Source organism: Ranitomeya imitator, chromosome 3, assembly GCF_032444005.1.
Source record: "Ranitomeya imitator isolate aRanImi1 chromosome 3, aRanImi1.pri, whole genome shotgun sequence".
Classification (NCBI taxonomy): domain Eukaryota; kingdom Metazoa; phylum Chordata; class Amphibia; order Anura; family Dendrobatidae; genus Ranitomeya; species Ranitomeya imitator.
In genome coordinates this window covers 134,997,092-135,023,538 of record NC_091284.1, presented here as the reverse complement: position 1 = coordinate 135,023,538, position 26,447 = coordinate 134,997,092, and the positions used below count along the sequence as shown (strand labels likewise).

General features: G+C 43.0%; 1 protein-coding gene across 14 annotated transcripts in view; it reads left to right on the top strand.

The window, feature by feature from the left end:
• Positions 1 to 26,447, top strand: part of CNKSR2 (connector enhancer of kinase suppressor of Ras 2) — a 550,079-nt gene that overhangs the window by 159,072 nt on the left and 364,560 nt on the right. For 7 of the 14 annotated variants that reach the window (XM_069761485.1, XM_069761477.1, XM_069761481.1 and 4 more), the window contains exons 8-9: positions 2,542 to 2,601; positions 4,059 to 4,127. The exons of the other annotated variants lie outside the window; for them this stretch is intronic. In XM_069761485.1, the coding sequence (XP_069617586.1) occupies positions 2,542 to 2,601; positions 4,059 to 4,127 (129 nt within the window). The remainder of the gene's footprint in view (positions 1 to 2,541; positions 2,602 to 4,058; positions 4,128 to 26,447) is intronic. 14 annotated transcript variants of the gene reach the window in all.

Sequence of the window (26,447 nt, the reverse complement as noted above, 5' to 3'; positions counted from 1 at the left end):
TGTGGAATTTAAATTTATTCCAAGATCTATTGATCAAAATGAACTTTTGTTTGTGGCACAACCCCTTTAACACAACATGATAGCACTTCGAGTACAGATAATGTGTGAATAGTAACTACCATACTGTCTCTAAATAAAACTTAGCAGAGAAAATAATCCTGTTAGACCACACTAATATTAAACAAAAACCACTGTATTAAGAATGATAATTTCCACCATTCAGTGACCATACAGTGGTGGATACTAATTATACACAACTTCTGTACTCATTACTACCTCCACATAGTAATAGTGCTCCGTTCTTGCATCCATACAATTATAATGCCATTTGTGTTACCACAATATTAATAATGCTCTTTTTATTCCCTCACAATAATAATGGTGCCCCCATAAAATAATTTGCCTTAATTTTGCCACCACACAATAATTGTGCCAAACAATTTAATGTCACCAATTTATGACCCTAAATTTTTCATACATTGTTACCCATTTATGTCTATACAATACTATTGCCCAACACAGTAGTGTCCCCCATTTGTTCACCCACAAATAAAGTGCCCCATATTTGCCTCTACATATTAATGTACCCAGTTTTTTGCTCCAACGCATTACTATCCCCCATTTGTTCTCCAGACAATAATATCTCTATATATGCCCCACAATAATATTGCCCCCAAATATAAATATTCCCCATCTGTGCCACCACACAGTAATATTCCTCCTTTGTGCCCCCACACAACAAACTTCCTTTGCCACCTCAACTCTCTTGACGCTTCTCCCATGAGTGCGGGGGTGAGATCTCCTAATGTTCTGTTCCAATCCATGTACAACAATTGCAGGTAGTGTATGGGCATCACTTTATTGTGCCAGGTACAGACTGCAGGATGTTGTCTATGTTCTTGCACGCAGCATACTTCTGACACAGAGGGAGTGACATCATTGTGCTTCCTGAATACTTGAGTGCTTTGTTCCTCTATCAGTCCGCAATCCTAGAACAACCAGTCCGAAGTAAGCATTAAATCAGGCAGCTTATCTTCTCCCTGCTCCAATGTAGAGGTGTATATCCTTGAGATTTTCCAACCGCTCCAGGAGTCCAAGAAGTATTGCCAAATTTCTTCAGTCTCCTTGGATTCCGGTCAGACTCCCCTCACCCAGCCAACCCAGATTTCAAACTTTGCACTTATGAGGGGCAGTACCCCGAAACAGTGTCTGCAAATTGAGATTTTGGTTTTGGCTTTTATCCTAAGTCATGTGACAAGGCTTGTTAGAGTCGATTATTGACTTTTATGATTGCTACTTCCTATAGGTGTCATTAAAGTTCTAGTCCTCTTCCTCTATGAAGAGACAATTTGCATATTTCCCAGAGAAACATTGCGGCTTAAGTCTCTTCACCTCAGCATGTCAGGCTTGATTTGTCGGTCTCCGCAAGGAGGAACGTAAGGCTACTTTCACACTAGCGTTAACTGCAATCCGTCACAATGCGTCGTTTTGCAGAAAAAATGCATCCTGCAAAAGTGCTTGCAGGATGCGTTTTTTCCCCATAGACTTGTATTGACGACGCATTGCGACGGATTGCCACACGTCGCATCCGTCGGGCGACGGATGCGTCATGCTTTGGCGGACCGTCGGGAGCAAAAAATGCTACATGTAACGTTCTTTGCTCCTGACGGACCGCTTTTTCCGACCGCGCATGCGTGGCCGGAACTCCGCCCCCACCTCCCCGCGCCTCACAATGGGGCAGCGGATGCACCGGAGAAATGCATCCGCTGCCTCCGTTGTGCAGTGCGTTAAACGCTAGCGTCGGAATCTCTGCCCGACGCATTGCGACGGGGAGATTCCGACGCTAGTGTGAAAGTATCCTTACCCCTTGGATCCCGGTCAGACCCTTCTCATTCAGCCAAACCAGATCTCACACGTTGCACTGATGAGGGACGGTACCCCTAAGCACAGTGTCTGCAAATTGAGGTTCTGGTTTTGCTTTTGGCTTTTATCCTAAGTCATGTGACAAGGCTCATTAGAGAGTCGATTACTTTTAGGATTGCTACTTTTTATTGGTGGCACTAAAGTTCTAACCATCTTTCTCTCTGAAGAGACCATTTTCAGTCTCCTGAACATTCTGTGAGAGAATAAAATATATATCTATCTTCTAGATAGGATGCATGCTTGGTCACTGGCTCTCAATTGTCAAACAGGGGGCCTATGTACCCACTGTTTCTTGTTTTTGTTTTTTTGTTTGTTTGTTTTTTACGTTACTTAAAAGCAGAGATGAGCAAATTTTCACTTCAATAGTATTAGCAGTTTCCTTATTATAGATATATAGATGCTGCATAAAATACATTGACGTAATCAGTATTGGAATATGAGACTGGCTTATACGGCTTTGTTACAGGATGTTAAGCAAGATGCCTGCAATGGAAATTTTCACATATTCCTCATATTTTCTGTAATCTATCTAAAGGACCAATATTGATTTGACCTTGCTGTGTTGGGCATGACCATACAGTAGACTGTTTCTTTATATCAATATATGTTTAATTCCAGGGAATGTACATTAAATCCACATACGATGGTCTCCATGTGATCACTGGAACAACAGAAAATGTAAGTATGTTTCATAATGTGATAATAAGAGTATTTAGGGTAAACCTCCCACTTCTGCCTATTACATATGCCTGTAATATTTTAGACTGTATGATTGAGATTATATAGGAGGTTGTCTCAAGTTTTTTTTTTTTAAATATGACCAAACAGGAATGCTTATAAAATAACAAAATAAGTAATAGTCACCGAGTAGCTTCGCTGATGCACCAACATCTCTCCTCACGTGGTCTCCAAAGACATACAGGTAGACACATTTAGATTTGGACCCAGAATGTAGACAGTGATAGTGATGTCTACAAAGCGCTGTAGAATATGATGGCGCTATGTAAGCAAGTAAAATAAATGGTCCCATTGGTCTTTTAGAACTGTCCTTCAGTGATGACATATTAACTGCGATCATGTGACCTCTATGGTCATTGGCATAATTGTTCAATTGGACTGTGACAGCACAGTCCGTATACAGTTGTGCTCAAAAGTTTACATACCCCGGCAGAATTTTTGCTTTCTTGGCCTTTTTTCAGAGAATATGAATGATAACACCAAAACTTTTTCTCCACTCATAGTTAGTGGTTGGGTGAAGCCATTTATTGTCAAACTACTGTGTTTTCTCTTTAAATCATAATGACAGCCCAAAACATCTAAATCACCCTGATCAAAAGTTCACATACCCCATTTCTTAATCCAATGTATTGCCCCCTCTAACATCAATGACAGCTTGAAGTCTTTTGTGGTAGTTGTGGTTGAGGTTCTTTATTGTCTCAGATGGTAAAGCTGCCCACTCTCCTTGGCAAAAAGCCTCCAGTTCCTGTAAATTCCTGCGCTGTCTAGCATGAACTGCGTGTTTTGAGATCTCCCCACAGTGGCTCAATGATATTAAGGTCAGGAGACTGAGATGGCCACTCCAGAAACTTCAGTTTGTTCTGCCAATGACAATGAATGGATCGGTTTCATGTTGAAACATCCATGCATGTCCCATGCGCAGCTTCCGAGCTGAAGATTGCAAATTTGCCTCCAGTATTTGCTGATAATGTGCGATTGTTATTTCTCTGAAAAAAGGCCAAGAAAGCAAAAGTTCTGTAAACTTTTCAGCACAACTGTATGCAGGCTAGTGATCAGCTGCAGTGGTCACACGAGAATGGTTGGCCCTGCAGAATTGTTCACAAAGGCCAGAGGTGGATTTACAATTATAGATTATTTTGTTATTTTATCACCTACCTCTGCTTTTTTGGCCATTTTTAAAAATATCTTGGCCAAACCCTTTAATATGATAATGTGATATGCTGAATCAGATTCAAAAAGAGTATTTGTGTATGATGTATAAAAGGTTTGATGTCTATGTACAGGCATTCAGTACAGTGAGAAAATCACACACAATCCATGTCAGTGTGGAATCGCTATACAGTGACGCAATAAAACATAATTAAGTCCTCACTTAAAGCATTCTGGTTATTTAACAGTCCCCGGCTGATAGATGCAAGAAGATCCATGCCGGTGATGAAGTGATTCAAGTCAACCATCAGACAGTGGTATGTATTCTGCATCTCAAATATCATCTTATGGATAGCGGAGCATGTCCTGCAAGCAAAAACTGTTCTCCACTTTCATCTGATAGAAATGTCATTATCATGATAAGTTCAGCTTGATCTGAATCACTGATGCTAAAAGGATTAATTTAATTGCTGCACTACAGTGTCTTTATATGTGCAGCTCGACACGGTTATCATCGGCGAAGGATAACATAAGTGTATGAATGAATAACTGTGCCGTAACGCAAGTGTAATATCAAGCGTAGAGGTAGGTTTACACTCCCTGACAGCGGCCGTTTAAGCGACTGCCAATTGGCTGCATGTACGTTGATTGGCGGTTGTTTACTGGCCTGCTTAAACAGGCCAACTATGCTTTCGTATGCACAGAGCGATTGTTATTTTGATTGTTCTGGGTGCGTATTATCATTGTTCTTAGCAGCTCATTTCCTATTTACTTAAAAATCATTTCACTCTCCAGTGAATGTTTTTCTCGCTTTTTAGGTGATTGGAAGCCTGTTTAGTCTGGGTGATAATTAATTATAAACGCACCCTTAATTTGTATATATGAGATTACAAGCATGGCTTTACATATTAGCCAGTGACTTTTATACAAGCTTGCAGGCAGTTAACACCCAAGGGCAGATTGACTCCAACATGTCTGGTTCTGAGATTCTAAATCATTTGCATATATTCTATGTTATTGGTCACTCTGCTTTGGAGATGTCCTACAATCTTTTGTCAGAGTAGCAGTTTATTTTTATTCATTTTTAAGGACATTTACCGGTACTTATTAGAGAGCAATGTCTTCCTACTACTTTTCTCATTTATAGACTGACATGTTCTTTTATGCTGCAATGTTTCTCAAGGATGAGTAAAAAGAGCCTGGTTTCAGACACAAAGTCTTCAGAACTTCTGACAATGGTAGGACTAATGGGATAAGTGTGACTATAGGACATTTTATGATGAGTAGAAGAATTCAACAGATTCTTTTGAGGATATGTAGAAAATTCAGTCCTTATATCTCAATTGACTTTTTTCATATCCCTAACTGATGTGTACTGTGAAAACTTAAAGGAGTTGTCCAGGATATCTGATTGGCAAAGGTGAGGGGTGTAGCACCTTTACCTATCAGTTTTTCCTGGTGTCTGCAGCAGCCAGAAGTGCACAGCTGTATAGTGGCTGGGTACTACACATCTGCCCCCTATTTAAATCAAATGGGGGGGTCACATTTGTAGTGCCTGGCTGCAGCTCCTATACAGTTGACAGAGCTGTGCTGTGCAGCTACCCAACTCAGCACTTCCCACTGCTGCCAGCACTGGGAACAGCCTCACTGATCAGATATTGGTGACCCATCAAAAGGAAAGACCATCAATGTAAAAGACCTAGATATCTCCTCTAGTCTCATGGACAAACAGGGTAGATGTGCCCTATCTATCTATCTATCTATCTATCTATCTATCTATCTCATGTCTATCTATCTCATATCTATCTCATATCTATCTCTCTATCTATCTTATTCCTGTATCTAAAGTTGAGGATTATTTTTAGTAAGCTTCCAAATTCAAGGTAGTTTAATTCAACAGCATGGTGCAAAGTTTTATTTTGCTCATGTGTCCACATATTGCAGTTAGGAACTTGTAATGTATCTTCTCCTCCCCCAAGGCATCGATTGATTCTTTTTCAGAACATCCATTTAATGTAACTAGTACTGATGTGGGCATGTAAAGTGCTGTAGAGCGATCATCGCGACCAATCTGCTGTCCGGTTGCGCTCTGGCACCTTAACAGACAAGGGATGTTGCAGTCCTAGTGTGCTGTAGGGTGTGAGGTGCATCACAATCACTTGTAGGCCACAGACCTCCACTGCATGGGACACCATGGTTTCTGTAACAGTCAAACTTTTACTTAACAGTCCAGGTTCATCAGATGGGATAGGACACAGAAATGCAGAAATCCTTCCTCCTTGGCACAACTCCTTTTCTGTTCTGTCACATGTTCATTCAGGGCTACCTATCATCCCCAAGCCTGCTGACTCCATCAGCCCCAGACTCTTGTTGTCCACTCTGGCAGTGCACCCGGAATCCGCCACCTGCCCCTCATGTAACTCGATATCCACCAACTTTGTGACGTCTGAAGACCAGGCCCACTCCATAGTACCTGACCTGAGCCCTAGGCTCCAGATTCTGTTGAAAAACGTCCATCAGGCATCTCCATTTGGCTTCCCAGTACCCTGAACGTTTATCACATGCTGCCCCTAACAACCCACCACTACACCTGTACTTGAACCCACTCCACACTTCACTAGCTGACCCTGAACTTGCTCTAACAATGAAGTGCCCCCCTTCAAATCAGCACTAGTGCCCACCAATGGGGCTAACCCTAACCTTAACCACTTCCTATCTACTTTCTAACCTGTTGTATATACTGTCTTAAGCTTACCCTTATGCTATATTCACATTATGCATTAACACCTTATATGCTCTACACCAACCATAATACATTGTATCACGTCACATCACATTAGACACGTTACTTCACATATAAAACCGCACAACGGTATTCACACAGCGTGTCTGTTGTCGTCAGGGGCAGGAACAGGGTAAGACAGCCCACATCCTTACAGGCACAGTTATTGTTATACTGTAGACTGGACTGCAAAATTTCAGGAATCACTCCGCTGTCAAATAGAGGAGAATCTTACGCTTTTGAGTTTGTGACCGCCAGCAGTTATCACATTAGGTAGACCTTCTGAAAGGGAAGTAAGGGAACTCCAAGCTGCTATTCTCTTTGGTTGTTCTATTTTATCCTTCTATTGCAGCTCTCTAAATATTGTTTCTCTAGCACAATCATTAGCACTTATGTCTGAAGAAAGGCAGTGGTCTAGCAGTGATATTGATGCGCCCACAGGGCAGTGGGGTACTTGATACCGGGTCCGGTCGCAGAGGGGGATGTCACGGTGGCTGCGACCCAGTCTGTGGCCCTGGGCATCAACGTTAAAGGGGGTTAAATGTTCAAAGTTTGTCGTGACGCCAGCTGTGAGGTTCTGTCCATAGGGGGACGATACTGCATTAGAGGGGTCCACTGGGAGATGTTGCGGCAGCCCAGATGTTACACTTCCCAGAGGCGAAGCGGGGTCCCCAAAGGTCCTATGGTGTGTGGCGTAGATGGTAAAGCCGGTGAATAAATGGAGGAGACAAGTTGTAAGTCTTTACCTGGTTCACTTCTGGGTGACAGGCCACAGTCCAGGGCACCGACAACAGGTGAATAAGAAGTCCGGGTAGTCCTGAGACAAGTGGAATCCCCTTAGCAGGTCAGGTAGGAGCCTTCCACTCTGCGCTCACTGTCTCTGATGTCCCTGCTGCCACAAAGTGTCCTAAGCAAAGTCCTTATTCGCTCTCCTGTCCAGGGACAGGTACCTGTATGGCAGGCAGCTTGAGCCGTGCCTATTGGGGTCCTTTAACGGTGACTCCTGGCTCCAAGGTGCTGATATGCCACAGGTAGATATGGGCAAAGTCCCTGTAAATCTCTGCCCTCCGGTTCTGCTCTGTGTCTTATAGTCCACAAAAGCCTCGGGTTCCCGGTACCGGCTACTGCGCTCTGACTCCCTGGAGGCCTTCCTAGTCTCCACCTGGAGTCCTGTATTTCCACTGTGCTCCGTCCTTGTCTGTCCTCGCATACAGACTGTTTGTACTCACTGAACTATCTTCGCCTCCAAACCAGGATCTTTATCCAGGGAAGCTGCCCTAAAACAGGGTTTTGAGCTCCCCCCTTCTGGCCTGCATTTGGAAGGTGTTGTGTGTGTCAAAACCTACCAAAGGTAATCCCACTTGTCTCCAGACATAGCACTACCCTCCCCGAGAGGAAGGCAGCATTACTGTGGTCCCTGAATTCCTGGGGTGCCACAATATTGTTTCCTAACTTTGTAACATCAGGTAGTACCCATGTATGCATACATACCCATGAAGATAATAAGAGTTAAATGTTAGATTTATGGATGTTCTCTTTTTATGAATGTTAATTTTAGTTCTTCCCTTCTTTTCAGCATCTCTTATTACAGGGAGAACAATTCATGGCTAAATGTTCTCTGATGAGCCCTTTATGTTAGTGGTGCTTGCAAGCTTCAAATGAGAGATATTGACTATGAATTTGTGAAAGTCTTATACCAGTGTATAATATAATTGCGTTTTTTTAGTATGTGCATATATTAGTTTTTCAGCGAACGTTTCACTTCTAATATACTGGTTTTTGGCCATTTTTTGCTTATTGCCATTGATTTATAATGGTTTTGACAAGCACCAAACTCATTATAATCTTTCTATGCAGTATTTTCTGCTGCTAATCATCTGACAGGCACCTATCCATGCAATGTCATCAGTGCTTCTCACCACCCAATGCAGAACTGACAGGTGCCAGAGAAACCCCTTATTAACCATATCATCGTGACCTATTTTGTTCTTGCCTTTTTTCTCATTTTAAATTAATATTAAACAATATTACTAATTACAGTAAGTCAAATATATATATATATATATATATATATATATATATATATATATATATATATATATATATATATATATATATATAATTTTTTATTTTCTTTTATACATGTTGGGACATTGTATGAGAACTTGACATTGGGTTTATGCTATACTCACCAAGGTCAGTATAAATTACCAATGGGTGCCCTGACCTTATCTCATCTAGTTTTGTCATGTCTAACACAACAACCTAGTTTCATATAATTAACTTGCTTGGGGGCATAAGTCCACTTCCAGTTACCCCCCACCATCCTTACCTTGACTGACAGGTCTCTACTTATTTGTTTATTGATAGCGCTCCATCAATCCAACTTAACTGGGCAACGAGACATCAGACGGGATCTGCTTGGAGAAAAGTCTGAGCCTGGCACTTATTAGAACTACGCATTCAGTTAGCTACCGACCACAGTCTTTCATAATAGTTATGGTTCAGTTTATATAGAGCACATGTGGCTACTATGTGCTGCCCATTGTGGGGGTAGTATGAATCTGCCTACAAGCTCTGATTTAAATGCAAGTAAAAATGACTGATTTAGGTATAGGGTCATGTGGGACATACATATGTAAATATATATGTAATCTAAATTTCTGTGTAATTTGTATGATAAGTTGATCTATTCATTGTTCCAGATGATCTATGTGGACAGGCTCTGACTGGTCCACCGGGTGGCTGGTAAATTCCCTGGTGGGCCCCTGAGCAGTAGTGGGATTCCCAACAACCCCTACATGAGTAGTGGTTGGCACAATACACTTAATTTACCATGTACAGACAAAACAGCATTGCAAAATCCTTTTAAGTTTAATATTGTATATAAGCTGAGGTAAGTCTGTGGACAAGGGTCAGGTAATATTGCATGTAGCTGAACAGTGCGCCCTTAAAGTCAATGTTACTGATGGGCCCTTGACAACCCAGTCCAACACTGTGTATGGATATAGCCTTGGCAAAGGATATTTCACATCAGTCTTCCCAAAAAATAATTCCCAGGAACATAGGAGGAATGTCCGCTAAATCTCTGTCTCCGCTGTTGCATGAACAGATTAAACAAAAGACTGCCGAAGCTTTATTCACTTGGCTGTGTACTTTCTAGCTGGCTCACTGTATTTACCATAGCAGTAATATAGGAACACAGGAAATCTCAGTCAACTTTAATTATCTACTCCATTCCGGTCAATCATAATAATGGGGTATTCACTGTCAGCGGCGTCATTTATGGAATAATGGTCAGAGGTTGGCACAAAAAATAATACCTGTAATTTTCGAGAGGAAGCAAAATGACTTGTTCTTGGGCTGTTTTGACAGAAACAAAGTAATAAACTTCAATCACCAGTAACACAGTAGGTCCGTAACAGTATGAAGTAATTTTAAAAATGTGTTTTTTAATATAGTGCCCCAAATGCACTTGCTCATTGGTATATATAAAGAAATGTATTTTGTTTGATGGCGAACAGAAGATAGTCGTTAAGGTTGAGAGAACAGGTATTTAAGTAAAATAGGGATTTTTGTGTATTCACCGTAAAATCCTTTTCTCTGAGCCAATCATTGGGGGACACAGACCATGGGTGTATGCTGCTTCCGCTAGGAGGCTGACACTTTGTGATACAAAGAAAATTAGCTCCTCCTCTACAGTATACACCCTCCTGCTGGCTCTCAGCTAACCAGTTAGTTGCAAAAACAGTAGGAGATCAATAACAACATATGAGCATATAGCATGTCTCATTATATGAGAGTATAGCATGTCCCCCAATGATTGGCTCAGAGAAAAGGATTTTACGGTGAGTACACAAAAATCCCCATTTCTCCTATGCCTCATTGGGGGACACAGACCATGGGACGTCCCAAAACAGTCCCTGGGTGGGGACACCATCAGATCAGGCCCCGTGTAACCGCTACTTACAAGTGCGACACCGTGGCCTCAGAGTCCGCCTGCCCAGACTCACATCTGTGGAAGTCTGAGAATTATAGTGCTTCAAGAATGCATGCGGACTAGACGAACCTGCAAGCTTGCAGCCATGCTGTGCCGACGCCTGGTGCCTAGAATCCGAGAAACCTTGATAGACAGGGAGATAGGCTGACATCTAACACGGAAGGATTCCTGGATGGTGCAACAAATCCACCAAGCTAACATGGCCGATGAAACTGCTAAACTCTTCCTGTAGCTGTCAGGAAGCAGTCCTCTTACAGTGAGGTAGCCCAAATAAAGTGTCCAACCTTCGGAAGGACGCCGCTCTCGAGACATACCTACTCAGAGCACTCACCACGTCCAGAATATGGGGAACCCATTTCGTTATGTGGACTGGTGCCAAGAGAGATGAGGGAAGAACGATGCCCTCATAACTGTGGGAATACAATACCACCTTGGTAACGAGGGATGGGGATTGCCTGTAGACAACCTTGCCTTGATGGTAATAAAGTCTGAAAGAACAGAGCTGATAGTTCCCTGATAGTAAAGTCTGTCCGGATCAAAAGGAGTCTACTGTAAGACTCTCAGGATCATTAAGGTCCCAAAGATCTAATGGTATGCGATAGGGAAGAATCAGCAAATGAGAAAAAACCTGACATGGTCAGTGCAGATCTCCTAGGATCACTGGAGCCCTTCCTGCTTCCGAAAAGATCTCGGAAGTAGTGGAAGAGGGGTGAAGGAAACTGGTACCATGGAAGAACCAGAGCATGCACTGCGATGGCTTTTGGACCTGGAGGCCGAACCATGAACTTGGAGTACATTGGCGTTTAGTCTGGATGCCATCTGAAATGAGGAAAAAACTTGTCTAAGTTTAGCTGCCAGCCCAGGAGAGAGAGGGTATCGCAAGAGATATAGACAACTCAGCGCCGGGCTGAAGGAGCGACTAGAAAGTCGACTAGGTAGGGCAGGACGACCATGTCTCTAGGGTGCAAGAGGAACATGACAGCCCCATAACCCTTGCGAACACTCTGGGTGCGGTAGCAAGGCCGAAGGACGTGGTCGCGATTTGAAAATGCTGTTCGCGAAGGGGAAAGTGAAGGAATTTTGAACAGGGAAAAACATAGGAATATGAAGGTAAGCATCCCGAATGTTGGTGGATGCCAGAAACTCCCCCTTTTTCCGTTGAATTAATGGCTGAGCGGGGGAACTCCATCTGAAGAAGGGGGACCTTGTCAAGCTTGGTAGAAGTTTGAGGTTCAGAGTCGGTCTTACTTTACGGTCCCCATTTTGGAACCAAGATCCCTTAGATATAGACCGTCCTGGACAACTGATCCACTGCTGGTTGGGTCTATAGGAAATCAAAATAGTTAAGGTCCCTAGCCAAGAGACCATTGCTCTAGCAACACATGTGGCGGCTAAGGGAGGGTAGAGCGCTGAACTGGAGGCCGCAAGATGGAACGAACTAGATTTGCTATCTGACAGTCGGTTGTATTTTTAATTGATGATCCATCGGGTAGGGATACTGGTAGGTATACAACAGGAGATTCTACCTGGTTAAAATGCCAAGTGTCAGAATGCGCGGCTGCAGGCAGAAGGAGGAAAAACCGTCTCTTACTATCGAAGCTCTCTTTTGACTGTGCGGAGTTAAAATGATGAACCCTCGATCCACCATCCTCTTAACAGGGAAGTGGAAAGCGATTGTCCGCCTTCTTGCATCATCTGCTAAATAGTGGTGATGCAGAGGGGGTGTTCGGACACCAAAAGAAGGAGCCTCTGTGCATCCACAGAGTTAAGGTCCCTGGGTGGACAGGGCTAGTTGTGCAGCGTTAGGCCTGGCTGTAGAAGAGGATACATGGAGGCGACACTCCGTGTGCTTGTCTATTGATGGTGTGAGGAGATCGGTGTCCTTTAAAAGGACCCGTCGCCCTTAAGAATCAGACCAGGCATGGCATCTCACGTCTTACGGAGGGAGCACCGCACGTGTTTAAATATTGGCTGAAAAAGGATACTGCGCTTGCAGAGGTTTCTGTCCAGTGGATCGCTTATCCAGACGGTCCCTGTCCGGGTGAATGGCAGATGCTCTGCGAGGGAGTTTAGTTTCCTCATGAGGGACACTGCATGATCTAGAATAGAACCGAAGTCCTCATCAATCTACAGAGATTGGTTAATGATATAAATAGGCGAATCCATCCTTTTCTGAAGTTCTGGTGAGTCCAGAACCAAGGCAATATCCGATCCATATTCAGAGACTTGTTCTCAGCAAATCATTGGTGAGGGGTCAGGAAATTAAACTTCCATTTTCTAGGCACGTGTACGTTTCTAGACGCCTGTACGTTTCTAGAATACTTACGGCCCCTGCTAGCCGATGGCTTTAAGACCAGGAATACTGGTCATGCGCCTTTAAGACCGGGTAATACTGGTCATGCGCCTTTAAGACCAGGTAATACTGGTCATGTTAAGTACAGGGGGAAGATGCAGGGGAAGAGAGCAGTACTTCCTTACCCGGATGCAGAGTCGTTGTGCCCCTTTACTACAAAACCATAGCCCCTGTGTGTGTGCCGGCAGGGTGGACCAAGAAGGCCACTAGAGTTGCAGAGGTGGTAAAGTCTTGCAGAGAGCGAGAGGTGCCAATTCGGGGGTGGGGCCACAGATGTGATGTGGGCGGAGCCTCGTGACTTCCGTGAATAGGCCTAAGCTGGGGGCCTAAATTTCTGCATGAGCAATACCAGCGTTGCTGAGGGAAGCAATTTCTCCCGTGCTAGGGAAGAAGCGCCAAAAAAGGTGGGCGGAGCCGCCTTAGCGCACCATAGTGCAGGCGAGGCTTCTGTGATGCGGCCTACACATCGGCCAAAGCCGAGGCCTAAACTTTTGCAGCTGGCCGGAGCGTTACCTCAGGGAGGTGGGCCACAGGGAAGCTGAGGCTGCCTGTCAGCATGTGAATATCCCACTGCAGAGGCCCATCGCTGACTGGATCAACTCACCATCGGTGCGCGTCCCGGCATGGATGACTGGGTTTCAGCGCCGAGGAAGTGCTCGCCCTCTACTGTTCTGCTGCAGGTCTGGTATTGCAGCATGGACGGTGCAGGGATAAACCTCAATCCACCATCCCTTTGTTAGGGAGGTGGAGAGGAACTGTCCGCCTTCTTATGCCATCTGCTTTAACAGTAGTGGGACAGTGGGGGATGCTCGGACACCATAGAGAACATCCACGGAGATCAGCCCCCAGGTGGACAGGGCCAGTTGTCCGGCAATAGGCCTGGCTCCAGGAAAGGATACATGGAGGCGACACTCCATGTGGTCACCTGCTGCTGGTGTGGGGAGATCGGGACTCGAAGGAACTGTCGCCCCTGAAGTGAGCTCAGGCATGGCTTCCCACTTCGCAGGAGAGGGTATGGGGAGGTATACTCCGCGTGCTCGCCTTTTGATGGTTCGGGGGAGATCGGAACCTTGAAAGGATCCATTGCCCCTTCACTCCGTTAATTAAAAAATAAAAATGTATAGAAAAGTAAAAAATAAAATAAAAACGTTGGGGTTTGAACCAGACCAGATTGCCTCCTACAGACACTAAGCAAGAGTGTATACTGCAGGGGAGGAGCGAACTTTCTTTTTATCACTTAGTGTCAGCCTCCTAGTGGCAGCAGCATACACCCACGGTCTGTGTCCCCCAATGAGGCGTAGGAGAAAGTCTCAAAAGTAAAAGGAAACTATTCTGGAAAAAAAAATTGTTTTGATCTACATCTTTGTTTACATTTGGGAAGACATTCTGTAAAAATTTTATGTGCATGAATCGACTGGCACATTAAATAACTGCCGATCAGTAAACCCAAATAGTTTGGTTACGCAGGCGGACCGCAGTAAACTATTTTCAATGAATGATCTGTAATCTTGTTTTCACAGGGTAATGCACTGCTGACAGCGATGATCTTTTGTGCAGCGCAAAGTTGAATTCACCCAACGAAAGAGCACTTTGCTTGTTCATCGTGTGATAAGCAGCCTGTTTACGCTGCAAGATGATCATGATCAAGATTAACACTCTTTCATGATTATCTTGCAGTCTAAAGCTTTGCATAAAATTTTATAGGCAATGCTAACTGCAAAATAAGTATGCAAAACAGCTCTCATCCATTAACAAAGAAAACTGCTCTTGTGACCTAGTTTGACCATTCGTGCAAATAATTCCTAGAGGGAAACTATAAGGCCAGTTTCACACGTCAGTGGCTCCGGTACGTGTGGTGACAGTTTCCTCACGTACCGGAGACACTGACACAAGTAGACACATTAAAATAAATGTATCTCTGCAGATGTCATCGTGTTTTCACGGACTGTGTGTCCATGTGCAAAACACGGAGACATGTCCGTGTTCGTGGGAGCGCACGGATCACACGGACCTATTAAAGTCAATGAGTGCGTGTAAACACGTACCGCATACGGATGCTGTCCATGTCCTTTTTTTAAAGTCATAGGGTTAAAATTGAAACAAATTATTTCAATACACGGACAGCACACGGACCCCATAGGGGTGGAGCCGCATATTCATTACTGTAATGAGCGGTACCACGTAACCGCTCACACAGGACAAGCTGCCGGCGCTGAGAGAAGGCATCGTGGGAGCTGGGTGAGTATTTCTCTGCAAGCGGGCGAGCGCACTGGGGGTGAGAGGCGGGAGGTGACCCCAAACTTTATTATTAACAAAAAAAAACTTGATTTTTCATCCCTTCTCTCCTGCAGGCGCTGTTTTCAGCCGGGCAGGACAGAAGGGATGAATGCCGACTTCAGCACCACACGCAAGGGACAGCACAGTCTCTCCTGCATGGTCCGTGTGGTCCTCAGGTGGCACACAGGCGGCACACGGCTGCCGCACGTGTGCCACACTGATGTGCCACGTGAGCACACGGACACTGATAACTCCGGTACCGATTTCTCCGGTACCGGAATTATCTGGATGTGTAAGGGTACCGTCACACTAAGCGACGCTGCAGCGATACCGACAACGATCCGGATCGCTGCAGCGTCGCTGTTTGGTCGCTGGAGAGCAGTCACACAGACAGCTCTCCAGCGACCAACGATGCCGGTAACCAGGGTAAACATCGGGTTACTAAGCGCAGGGCCGCGCTTAGTAACCCGATGTTTACCCTGGTTACCATCGTTAAAGTAAAAAAACAAACACTACATACTTACCTACCGCTGTCTGTCCTCGGCGCTCTGCTTCTCTGCTCTGGCTGTGAGCACAGCGGCCGGAAAGCAGAGCGGTGACGTCACCGCTCTGCTTTCCGGCTGCCCGGCGCTCACAGCCAGAGCAGAGAAGCAGAGAGCCGAGGACAGACAGCGGTAGGTAAGTATGTAGTGGCTGTTTTTTTACTTTAACGATGGTAACCAGGGTAAACATCGGGTTACTAAGCGCGGCCCTGCGCTTAGTAACCCGATGTTTACCCTGGTTACCAGCGAAGACATCGCTGAATCGGTGTCGCACACACCGATTCAGCGATGTCAGCGGGAGAGCCAGCGACGAAATAAAGTTCTGGCCTTTCTTCCCCGACCAGCGACATCACAGCAGGGGCCTGATCGCTGCTGCCTGTCACACTGGACGATATCGCTAGCGAGGACGCTGCAACGTCACGGATCGCTAGCGATATTGTCTAGTGTGACGGTACCTTAAGACTGGCCTAAGAGATATACCAGTAGTTAAAATGCCTTCAAATCAGATAAGATGTGCAGTTGCTTTTGGTTCTTTGATTGCAATGAATTGAAACATCTGTTCAGTAGACAAGTAAGGTGACACATTGTTGATGTGGGTGACATAACCCTTAGGGTATGTGCAGACATATTTTTGAGGTCTGCGGGTTTTTCTGCAGCGGATTTGAGAAATCCGCAGGTAAAAGGCACTGCGGATTTTGTGCGGATTCCACCTGCGGTTTTACTCCTGCGGATTCCTATTATGGAGCAGGTGTAAACTGCTGCAGAATCCGCACAAAGAATTGACATGCTGCGGAATGTAAACCGCTGCGTTTCCGCGCATTTTTTCCACAGCATGGGCACAGCGGTTTCTGTTTTCCATAGGTTTACATGGTACTGCAAACTCATGGAAAACTGCAGATCCGCAGCAAAATCCACAACGTGTGCACATAGCATTATAGGTCACTAGTGGCCAAACAGTGGATTTCGAAATGGGTCTGAGTGAAGATGGGTGTATCTAAAAGTTACACCAGCATGCAAAAAAAATGTACGGTAGTTGTGTCCTCCAAACTCAACATATTCCTGTTTCCCCCTTTTAATTACTTGGGAAACATTTAAGTAATGTTTCTTAAACATTTTTACCATAAACAAAGTACATTTTAATCAGTAGATTTTGGAATAATTAGTTCCACAATTAATTGTACCGAGATAATCATGTGTGTGTAATGGCTGTGTCTGACTGTACAGGAGCATGGTCTGATCACATCAGAGCTCCTGGGCAGGAGAGTAATTTTGTTTGTGTTTTATGTTTTTTTTTCTATGGATTTGGCTGCCACATACTGTATCTATAGACACCGGTAACAGGATAATATTGTTTTTTTCCTGAATTTACTGATTGATGAATCCAGGGCTTTCTATGTCTGAGACCCACATACACATTAGACTGTCAGCCAACCCCCACCAATATCGATAGGTTCAGCTACCACTCTATGTATGGGGATATCGGGCAACTAATCGTCAGAGATGTTGACCTGACATGTCTGATTTCGGACTGATGCTCTCTTTGTTTCTCCCAGAGATACAGTAAACCGCTGGCAAACTTGTGTCTGTCCGCGGCTTTTCCATACAGAACACAGCAACACTCTCTCGTCTGGGAGATGTAAGAGGTGTATTGCTGGCTTAATCTTCTGGTAGACTCTTTTGTTCATAATAATGATTTAATGACAAGGATATGGATATAAGGTTGACCAGGCTTTGTATTTTTTTGGTGTAATTATACTTTCTTATTGTGAGGAAACTGAAAATTGTCATACATTAATAAATTTGTCACGGAAAGGACAAAACCACAAAAATGTTGGAAGATAATTGATGCCATAACATCCTCAATAGATCTTTGAAATGAAACTTTGCTTGTATATAGGAACTGCTCCAGTGTGAACTTGGACATATTAAACTGTGACATCCCAAGATCTTCCTGGGTTTTGTATTAGAAATTAAGAGTGAGGGAGGTACGTAATGGTTGATGGTTGTTGAAAGTCCCATCGCAAACAAGACAGTATGAGAAACTGTGTGGTTTCCCTGGACAACCTTTCTGCTTTACTTCAGTTCTGGCTGGTCAATTTTATTAATGTGGTATCATGCAAACCGCAAAAGCAAATTAAGAGGATATTAATTGCTGACAGCACTGTCTATGAAAATTGTCTATGTGGAAGGCTTTTCTTTTCACTGAATACATTTTATAGAGCAGCGTTCCTTAACGAGCAGTCTACCAAATTCTGACAGTGATACCAGCTGTCCGGACCCAGCAGACTTGCTGTCATAGATTAATTTTAGGAGTGGGGGTCTATCATGGCAGGTCATAGTGGAATTATCAATGGGGCCTGTTATACGAGATCCTTGGAGTAGGACATGGCAAGCTTCAGCCCCTTATTCGGAAGTAGACTCGAGTGGTATTTTTTTAATAGGTTGGCCGATGCAGCACACAGAAATATACCTATTACCACAGAATGTAAAGAAAAGTACACACCAGAAAATTATATTAGCCAAGTGGCCCTCAGGTCAAGCCATAAAGTGATTTGGCTACAGTGGTCACATAAATGATAGAAATCACATTGGGACTGCTTTTGTAGATGAGCGTGGATCACCAGAATGCTAGTGCTGGGATAGTGTCTGATACAATGCTATAGCCTAAGCTTTTTTTGTTAAAACATTCCTTAACATTTGCCAATTTGTGAGAAATTCCATAAAATTCCTCTAAAAATGATTTCAAGCATGCATCCAGCTGTACAATATTTTATTAACTACCAAAAGCACAAAAGCATAATGTCCCATTGACTTGTGACCATGTGACTTGTGTTAAGGACTTAATTGATCTTCAGAGATAAATAAGGGTACCGTCTCACAGTGGCACTTTTGTCGCTACGACGGTACGATCCGTGACGTTCCAGCGATATCCATACAATATCGCTGTGTCTGACACGCTCCTGCGATCGGGGACCCTGCTGAGAATCGTACGTCGTAGCAGATCGTTTGGAACTTTCTTTCGTCGCTGGATCTCCCGCTGTCATCGCTGGATCGGTGTGTGTGACACCGATCCAGTGATGCGTTCGCTTGTAACCAGGGTAAACATCGGGTTACTAAGCGCAGGCCGCGCTTAGTAACCCGATGTTTATCCTGGTTACCATCGTAAATGTAAAAAAAAACAAACAGTACATACTTACATTCCGGTGTCAGTCAGGTCCCTTGCCGTCTGCTTCCCGCACTGACTGACTGCCGGCCGTAAAGTGAAAGCGGAGCACAGCGCGCTGTGCTGTGCTTTCACTTTACGGCCGGCAGTCAGTCAGTGCGGGAAGCAGACGGCAAGGGACCTGACGGACACCGGAATGTAAGTATGTACTGTTTGTTTTTTTTTACGCTGGTAACCAGGGTAAACATCGGGTTACTAAGCGCGGCCCTGCGCTTAGTAACCCGATGTTTACCCTGGTTACCCGGGGACCTCGGCATCATTGGTCGCTGGAGAGCTGTCTGTGTGACAGCTCTCCAGCGCCCACACAACGACTTACCAACGATCACGGCCAGGTCGTATTGCTGGTCGTGATCGTTGGTAAATCGTATAGTGTAACGGTACCCTAAGTGTAGATGTTGGAAAAGTTCCCTATTGATGACCATACACATCTAGAGTTTACAGTAATTGATTTCTTGAGCAAAGCTCTCTTGAATTCTTGACCAAGTGCATTGGAAAGTTAGTTATTACAGAACTTAACTTGTTACATCACATTACACCATTAAGTGGCTGCATTTACCTCGCTCTACAGGAACAAACATTTTACATTTAGCCTTTGTAATATGTTCTATACTGTGGATAACATGTTCTTTCCAGCTAAGTGCAGACTTTTAGGTGGCCAACACAAATTGGACAAGTCAAATTACAGTATTCTGGATTTTTTAAAGTTACATGTGACAGGTTGAAAGTACTATAATTTTAGAGAATTTCTTAAAGCTTTCATGTTGTTTGTAATTTATATTATATTATATACATGATACTAAAACCATTTCATGTGTTTGCTTTAAACACTTGACACTTTGGCAAAAGTGGATGTGTTGGCTATTTACTCAAATATATATGTTGACGACATCAGAGGAATGCTCAAAAGCAATACCATCAGTCTGTAATACATTTTATGAAGAGAAGAGAGTTCCTTGAACCCCCATATGTTTCGACCATCTTTTTTATCTTAGGGACAGAAACAAAATGGACTGTTTCTTTTTCATTTTTTTTACCCAAACTATCCTGCAAGTGTACTTTTTTGGAACTGGTGATGAATTAAATCCACCCAATACATTTCTGCACAGTTTTTACATTCAACATCTCTATTCTGTGTCCTGTAGCATCATTTTATACCGGTAATTTATACATTTAAAGATGGTTCTCTTTTTTAAGCTGCCTGAAGGATGGGATCACTAGAAAGTAAAGAACAAATGCACTGATTCATTAGACCAGTGTTTTGCACTTCAATCTTGTTGCCCATTACTCAAACACCACCTTCTCAATCCTCATGTTTCTCCCTTGTAAAATAATAACCTCTACACTCGCCTCCAGTGCTAGTCCTGTTCCAGCAGTGTCCGCATCGGTTCTCCATGGGATCGCGTTCCATTGTTATGTCACATGATCCCTGTGGCCAATCAGCGCTGGCTTCACTCACCCTGCCTTCTGACAAATTGGATACATCCAAAGGAAATCAGAGCTACTACTGCTGTCTTACTTCCTCCTGATGTTATTGATTCGTCTGAAGGTGGGGAGAGAGAAGCCAGCACTGATGGACCGCAGCAATTATGTGATATTAGAAGGCTAGGGTAAATAAAAAGGCTTTTCATTTTTCAATACTGGTGTAACAGGCCAGAATATACCCCGTCCCAGACTATGCCCAGGGTTAAAGTGGTCTAGGCCAGAGTATACCCCGAGTGTATTCTAGCCTAGGCTAAACTATACCCCTACAAGCCCAAATAGTGATGTGTTTTCCTACTCGCCCACCCAAATCACATAATAGTTGTCCTGTGTATTAGGACCTTTAGGGCAGGGACACACGGCGACTTTGTATGCAATTGTTGCATGCAAATTTTTATCCCTGGCCTTAGACTAGCAAGTCCTTGCTACAATATAAACGTTTAAAGGCAAACACTGATAATAACATTAAAATGATCATGCTTATTTTCAAGATAAAGTGCATGTTCTGTTGTTGACTGCAGATTGAAGCTTGCAGGATATGTCAACCAATCCATGGAGTCTCCGACTTTTGTGTGGATGACAGTGTTGCAATTCAACAGATTAGCTGTGGCCATGATCTCTGCGTCAGGTGCCCATCTACTGTCAGTGTAATGCAACTCCTCCAACACATACTATAAGTGTAGCCTTACTTTCTGCCTTTGTAATCATTCTGTAGAACAACTACAGCAGGAAAAACGCACCAATAAGGGGTATAGTTTAGCCTAGGCTAGAATACACCTGGGGTATACCACCACCACCACCGTGTCTTTGCGCGACGCAGAAAAGGTGAACGGATGGACTCTACATGCCTGGTTCCCACTGTGAAGCACGGAGGAGGAGGTGTAATTGGTGTGGGGGTGCTTTTCTGGTGACACTGTTAGGGATTTATTAAAAATTAAAGATATTCTGAACCAGCATGGCTACCACAGCATCTTGCAGCGGCATGCTATTCCATCCGGTTTGCGTTTAGTTGGACCATCATTTATTTTTCAACAGGACAATGACCCCAAACACGCCTCCAGGCTGTGTAAGAGCTATTTGTCCAAGAAGGAGAGTGATGGGGTGCTACACTAGATGACCTGGCCTCAACAGTGACCAGACCTGAACCCAATCGAGATGGTTTGGGGTGAGCTGGACCGCAGAGTGAAGGCAAAAGAGCCAACAAGTGCTAAGCATCTCTGGGAACTCCTTCAAGATTGTTGGAAGACCATTTCCGGTGACTACCTCTTGACGCTCATCAAGAGAATGCCAAGAGTGTGCAAAGCAGTCATCAAATCAAAAGGTGGCTACTTTGAAGAACCTAGAATACAAGACATATTTTCAGTTGTTTCACACTTTTTTGTTAAGTATATAATTCCACATGTGTTAATTCATAGTTTTGATGCCTTCAGTGTGAATTTACAATGTTCATAGTCATAGAAAATACAGAAAAATCTTTAAATGAGAAGGTGTGTCCAAACTTTTGGTCTGTACTGTATATTATAGTGATTAAAATGTATTTGCTAACTAATAAGCATTTTACAAATCCTCATGTGCAATAGTGAAGTTGGTTGAGAAAAGAATCTTAAGAAAACCAGAATTGATTTGGTTGACCCCATACATTACATGCCGCTTCCTTCCACATTTTGCCGCACAGTTCTGGTGCTTTGTACCTAGCACATCTCCCCATTGCGTGGTTTAGTTCATTCTTACGGTCGGAAGCGCTTCTAGCTGACACAGATCGTTGCATGTGCAGTGTTGTAGTGTGTCTTGGGCCTTATTTTTAGTGCAGGTTTATGTTGTCCTGTAGTGTAAATAATTAGTCCAGTTTTTCTTTTTTTCACTGACTCTGGTGACCTGGCTTCTGTGTACTGAGAATAACGTAATCCGTTTTTTGCATATACCCTGAGCTGTGAGCATTTGTTGAAGTGTGCATCAGCACATTGGTCTCATTTAGTTTATTTCCCCCCAGGATGGGAGCATGTACAGTTCTGTAGATAACCTGCCATTTTATTTTGTGCTCACTTGGGCTTTCATGCAGAAATCCCGCTGCTATGAAAAGCACAGCATTATCTCTTACTCCGATGTGACTGTCAATGCTCACAGGGAAAAAAAATCCTCACTATACTCAATGTGGGACTGAATATTCTTTATTTACAGGTAAAAATGATTATTTAAATTAGTTATTTTTTTTTAATTTTTCTGCATATTTTCATTTGTTGTTTTATAGTGCTTTTATTCAGCCATCACTTTTAAAAGGGGTTATGATGTTGGAGTATTCTCTGTCCATACACCTTATTAGAATTATTGCTACGGTGGACATCTGAATGGTCACCATGAAATTCTAGATCCCCCTTCCAGTGACGACTGAAGGGCACACACATACCAGTAGCTCCAATGGCTCCTGGGATATAGGAGATGGCTGTGAAAAGATGCCCCCATTATCTTCCAAAATTGGAATAAAGGATACAGGGGCAGCACGGTGGCTCAAATCCCACCAAGGACGACATCTGCAAAGAGTTTGTATGTTCTCTCCGTGTTTGCGTGGGTTTCCTCTGGGTTCTCCGGTTTCCTCCCACATTCCAAAGACATAGTGCTAGGGAAATTAGATTGTGAGCCCCATTGGGGACAGCGATGATAATGTGTGCAACCTGTAAAGCGCTGCGGAATATGTTAGCACTGTATAAATAAAAGATTATTTTTTATTATTATTATCTTTTATGTGACAGCAAAAGGAGGTAAAAATGGTGAAAGTGCTGCCATTTTTAATTTTTATCAACTCTCTTCCTGTCACCTAGGAATAGTTGGGATAGCGGTAGAGTGGCTTGTAGAGGAGACTTTTCGAATGTCAATACCCCGTATACGGTTACACCCACATTTATCAGGAAAATGCATTGAAAACTTAGTAGAGCGCATCTGCCTTTATCTTCTAGTGGAGGTCACAGCACCTAAAATCACAGCCCTCAACATATATCCATGGCATGTCTTTATTCTCTTTGTCGGTGTTCTTTTTTCAGCACGGGCACAGTGGGTAATAAAACCATCTGAACTGCATTTCTAATATTAAAGCAACATTAACATTAGTAAAAATAAATGTAATTATGCCACTCCTACATATCATCACGATTTTACTTCTTATTACAATCAAAATAAAGCAATATGTTATTCTGTTTGGTCATATCCCCACTCTCTTCTATACTGTGTGTAACTGTATGACAGCCGACTGCACATGGAGCCTCCCCCACTATCCTGACTGCAGTAGTAGGCAAAGATTAAGCCCCAGCCCCTGGGCGAGCCTCAGATACCTTCTGGCCAAAAATGTTGAGCAAAAAAGTCTGTTACTGCAAGAAGCGTTCAGGATCCCTCAGAACATCCTGCAGACTGATGGCCATTGAGCAATTGGGAAAGTTCCTTAAAGGGGATTTGTCGCGTGGTTTTGCCACATAATCAGAGAACTGCATAATGTAAAGACAGATACCCTAATTCCGGTGATGACACTTACTGCTCTGCTTGCTGTAGTTTTGATAAAATCACAGTTTTATCAGCAAGAGATTATCACTAGAGGACTAGTTAATCTGCTGCCATGTAGTCTTCCATATTCATGAGCTTTCTTTAAGCGCATCCCCACCTCTGATTGCAGCATTTTTCACTGCTCAGATCAAAAGCTGCCAATCAGTGATGTGGGCGGGTTTAAGTAGAGCACAGCATTCCGAGAACTGCTAGATCTTCAGCAGAGAAAACAGTGACTTTATCAAAACTGTATCAAGCAGCTCAGTAAGTGACACATCAGTGGAATCCGGGTCTCTGCCCCTACATCCTGCTGCTCTCAGATGGGATAGTAAAAACCCAGGGACAGATTCCCTTTAACTCTTAATACTATGCTACAATATTAATAGGCATAGAAGCACATCTAACGTACATTGATGAATTTCACATCATTTAGTCACATGTATTATTACTGTATATTACCCAGACGGTCCAGAAATGCAATATCTATACTATCTGACAGGTTTGTATTTTTCTGGTTTTTAAACCATTTGTATATTGTATCTATAGGAAGGAATGTGATGGTGGAAAGCTTGAGCAAATGTCAGATTATAAATGAAATGTAAATGCTTTTGCTACTTTGTTGACTTTATTGCTCATCTAAATTGACCTAAATGTACTCCAGTTTGTGTGTGTGTCTTCGTGAGACATAATTCTTTCCAATTAAAAGCATTCTATCAGTCTTGCTGGATAGTTAGCAGAGAGAGCGCTCGCTAAATGAGGCAATTTAGAATTATCCACATGCATTATTCATTTTTCACCTACCTATAGTCTGCCAGGAAATAACACGCATAAACAAAAAGATAAGGCACATTTTTTTTTCTTTTTTGCCAAGTGTGTTTTATGATTACAGGCACGGCGAGATTAGCGCTCGGAGAATTGTGTGCAGCTCTGTCATGTCATAGCTTGGTTCAGCAGATTTTCATATAAACCTAGTTATTTGTCTGCCAGAAATAAGACAATCCTTATGTAAAAAAAAACAAAAAAACTGTTCTGCAGCAAATAAATCGGCCAGATGAACCTGTAATTTGCACTCCTATCGGGATGAAAAATGTCCACAGCACTTGTGGGCAACTGGTTACCTAAGGTATCACAGCTCCTCTGAATCAGGCAGCGTCTGTCCACTGGTTTTACTGGTGATCACTCACTCATGTGATGGGCAAGTACAAAGTACAGGTGATATTAACTTATTACAATGAGTTGGGACAGAGGTGTATCTAGGTTTTTTGCCATCCAGGGCAAGAATTCAGTTTGGCGCCCCCACAAGCACATATGTGATTTGTACACTTAGGGTATGTGCATGCGTTGCAGATTTGCCTGCGGACCCGCGGCGGATTGGCCGTTGCAGATTCGCAGCAGTTTTCCATCAGGTTTACAGTACCATGTAAACCTATGGAAAACCAAATCCTCAATGCTCATGCTGCGGAAAATACCGTGCGGAAACACGGAGGTTTATTTTCCGCAGCATGTCAATTCTTTGTGCAGAATCCGCAGCGTTTTACACCTGCTCCTCAATAGGAATCCGCAGGTGTAAAAACGCATGTGAAATCCGCACAAAAATCTCTGCAAATCCGCGGGTTATCTGCAGGTAAACCTACCCCACTTTTTGTGGCAAAACGTTGATTGTAGTCAATACATGTACAGGATTAATATTACATTACGCAAAACTTTTGAGACTTTTTAAGCTCTTTATGCCAGAGCATTGGCATAAAAGTTTGGATGAATCGGGGTCATTATCTTAACTCAACTGACTTGGAAATAAGTAAGGGGATTGTGAGATAAAAAAAAAAAAAAAAATTAAAAAATAAAAATGTAATAATGTCTCACAAAAAATTTTCAGCATCTTTAGTAAAATAAAAAAGTGGTGGCTTGGACCAAGGCTTTGAGAATACCTTTACGCTGTTAATTGCCATCACAGTCTCAGTAGTTTGGAGAATATTAGTAGATAAGTTACTATTTTACATTTTATTAATTTTAGGAGAAAGTATCGCATTGTATGCGGCACAGCTGCAGAATCGGCATCTTTCCACTCTAATTCTGTATTTCTCATGTTGTTTGCTGTAACTCCTCTCTACAAAGCGATCATTCTATTACAATGGCTTTTGCTTTCTTTCATGATTTTTGCTGAGTAGGCTTCCTATTGTTCATAGGTGAAATCATTTTCAGTTTTACTCTTTTAGGTGAAATTATGTATCCGGGTCTCTGTTTCTTTTTATAATATAATTCGCATTTTTTTTACATATTTTTATTTGCATAGCTTCAGTTACTACTGTGCTGTATAGTACCATACATACTCTTAGCCCAGATATTTCTTAACATGGTTGGGTAAAGATTATGTATACTGTTATATAAAATTATAATTAAAATTAAAAATGTTATATTTATATCTATTTATAATTTAAATTTTAGATTTTATT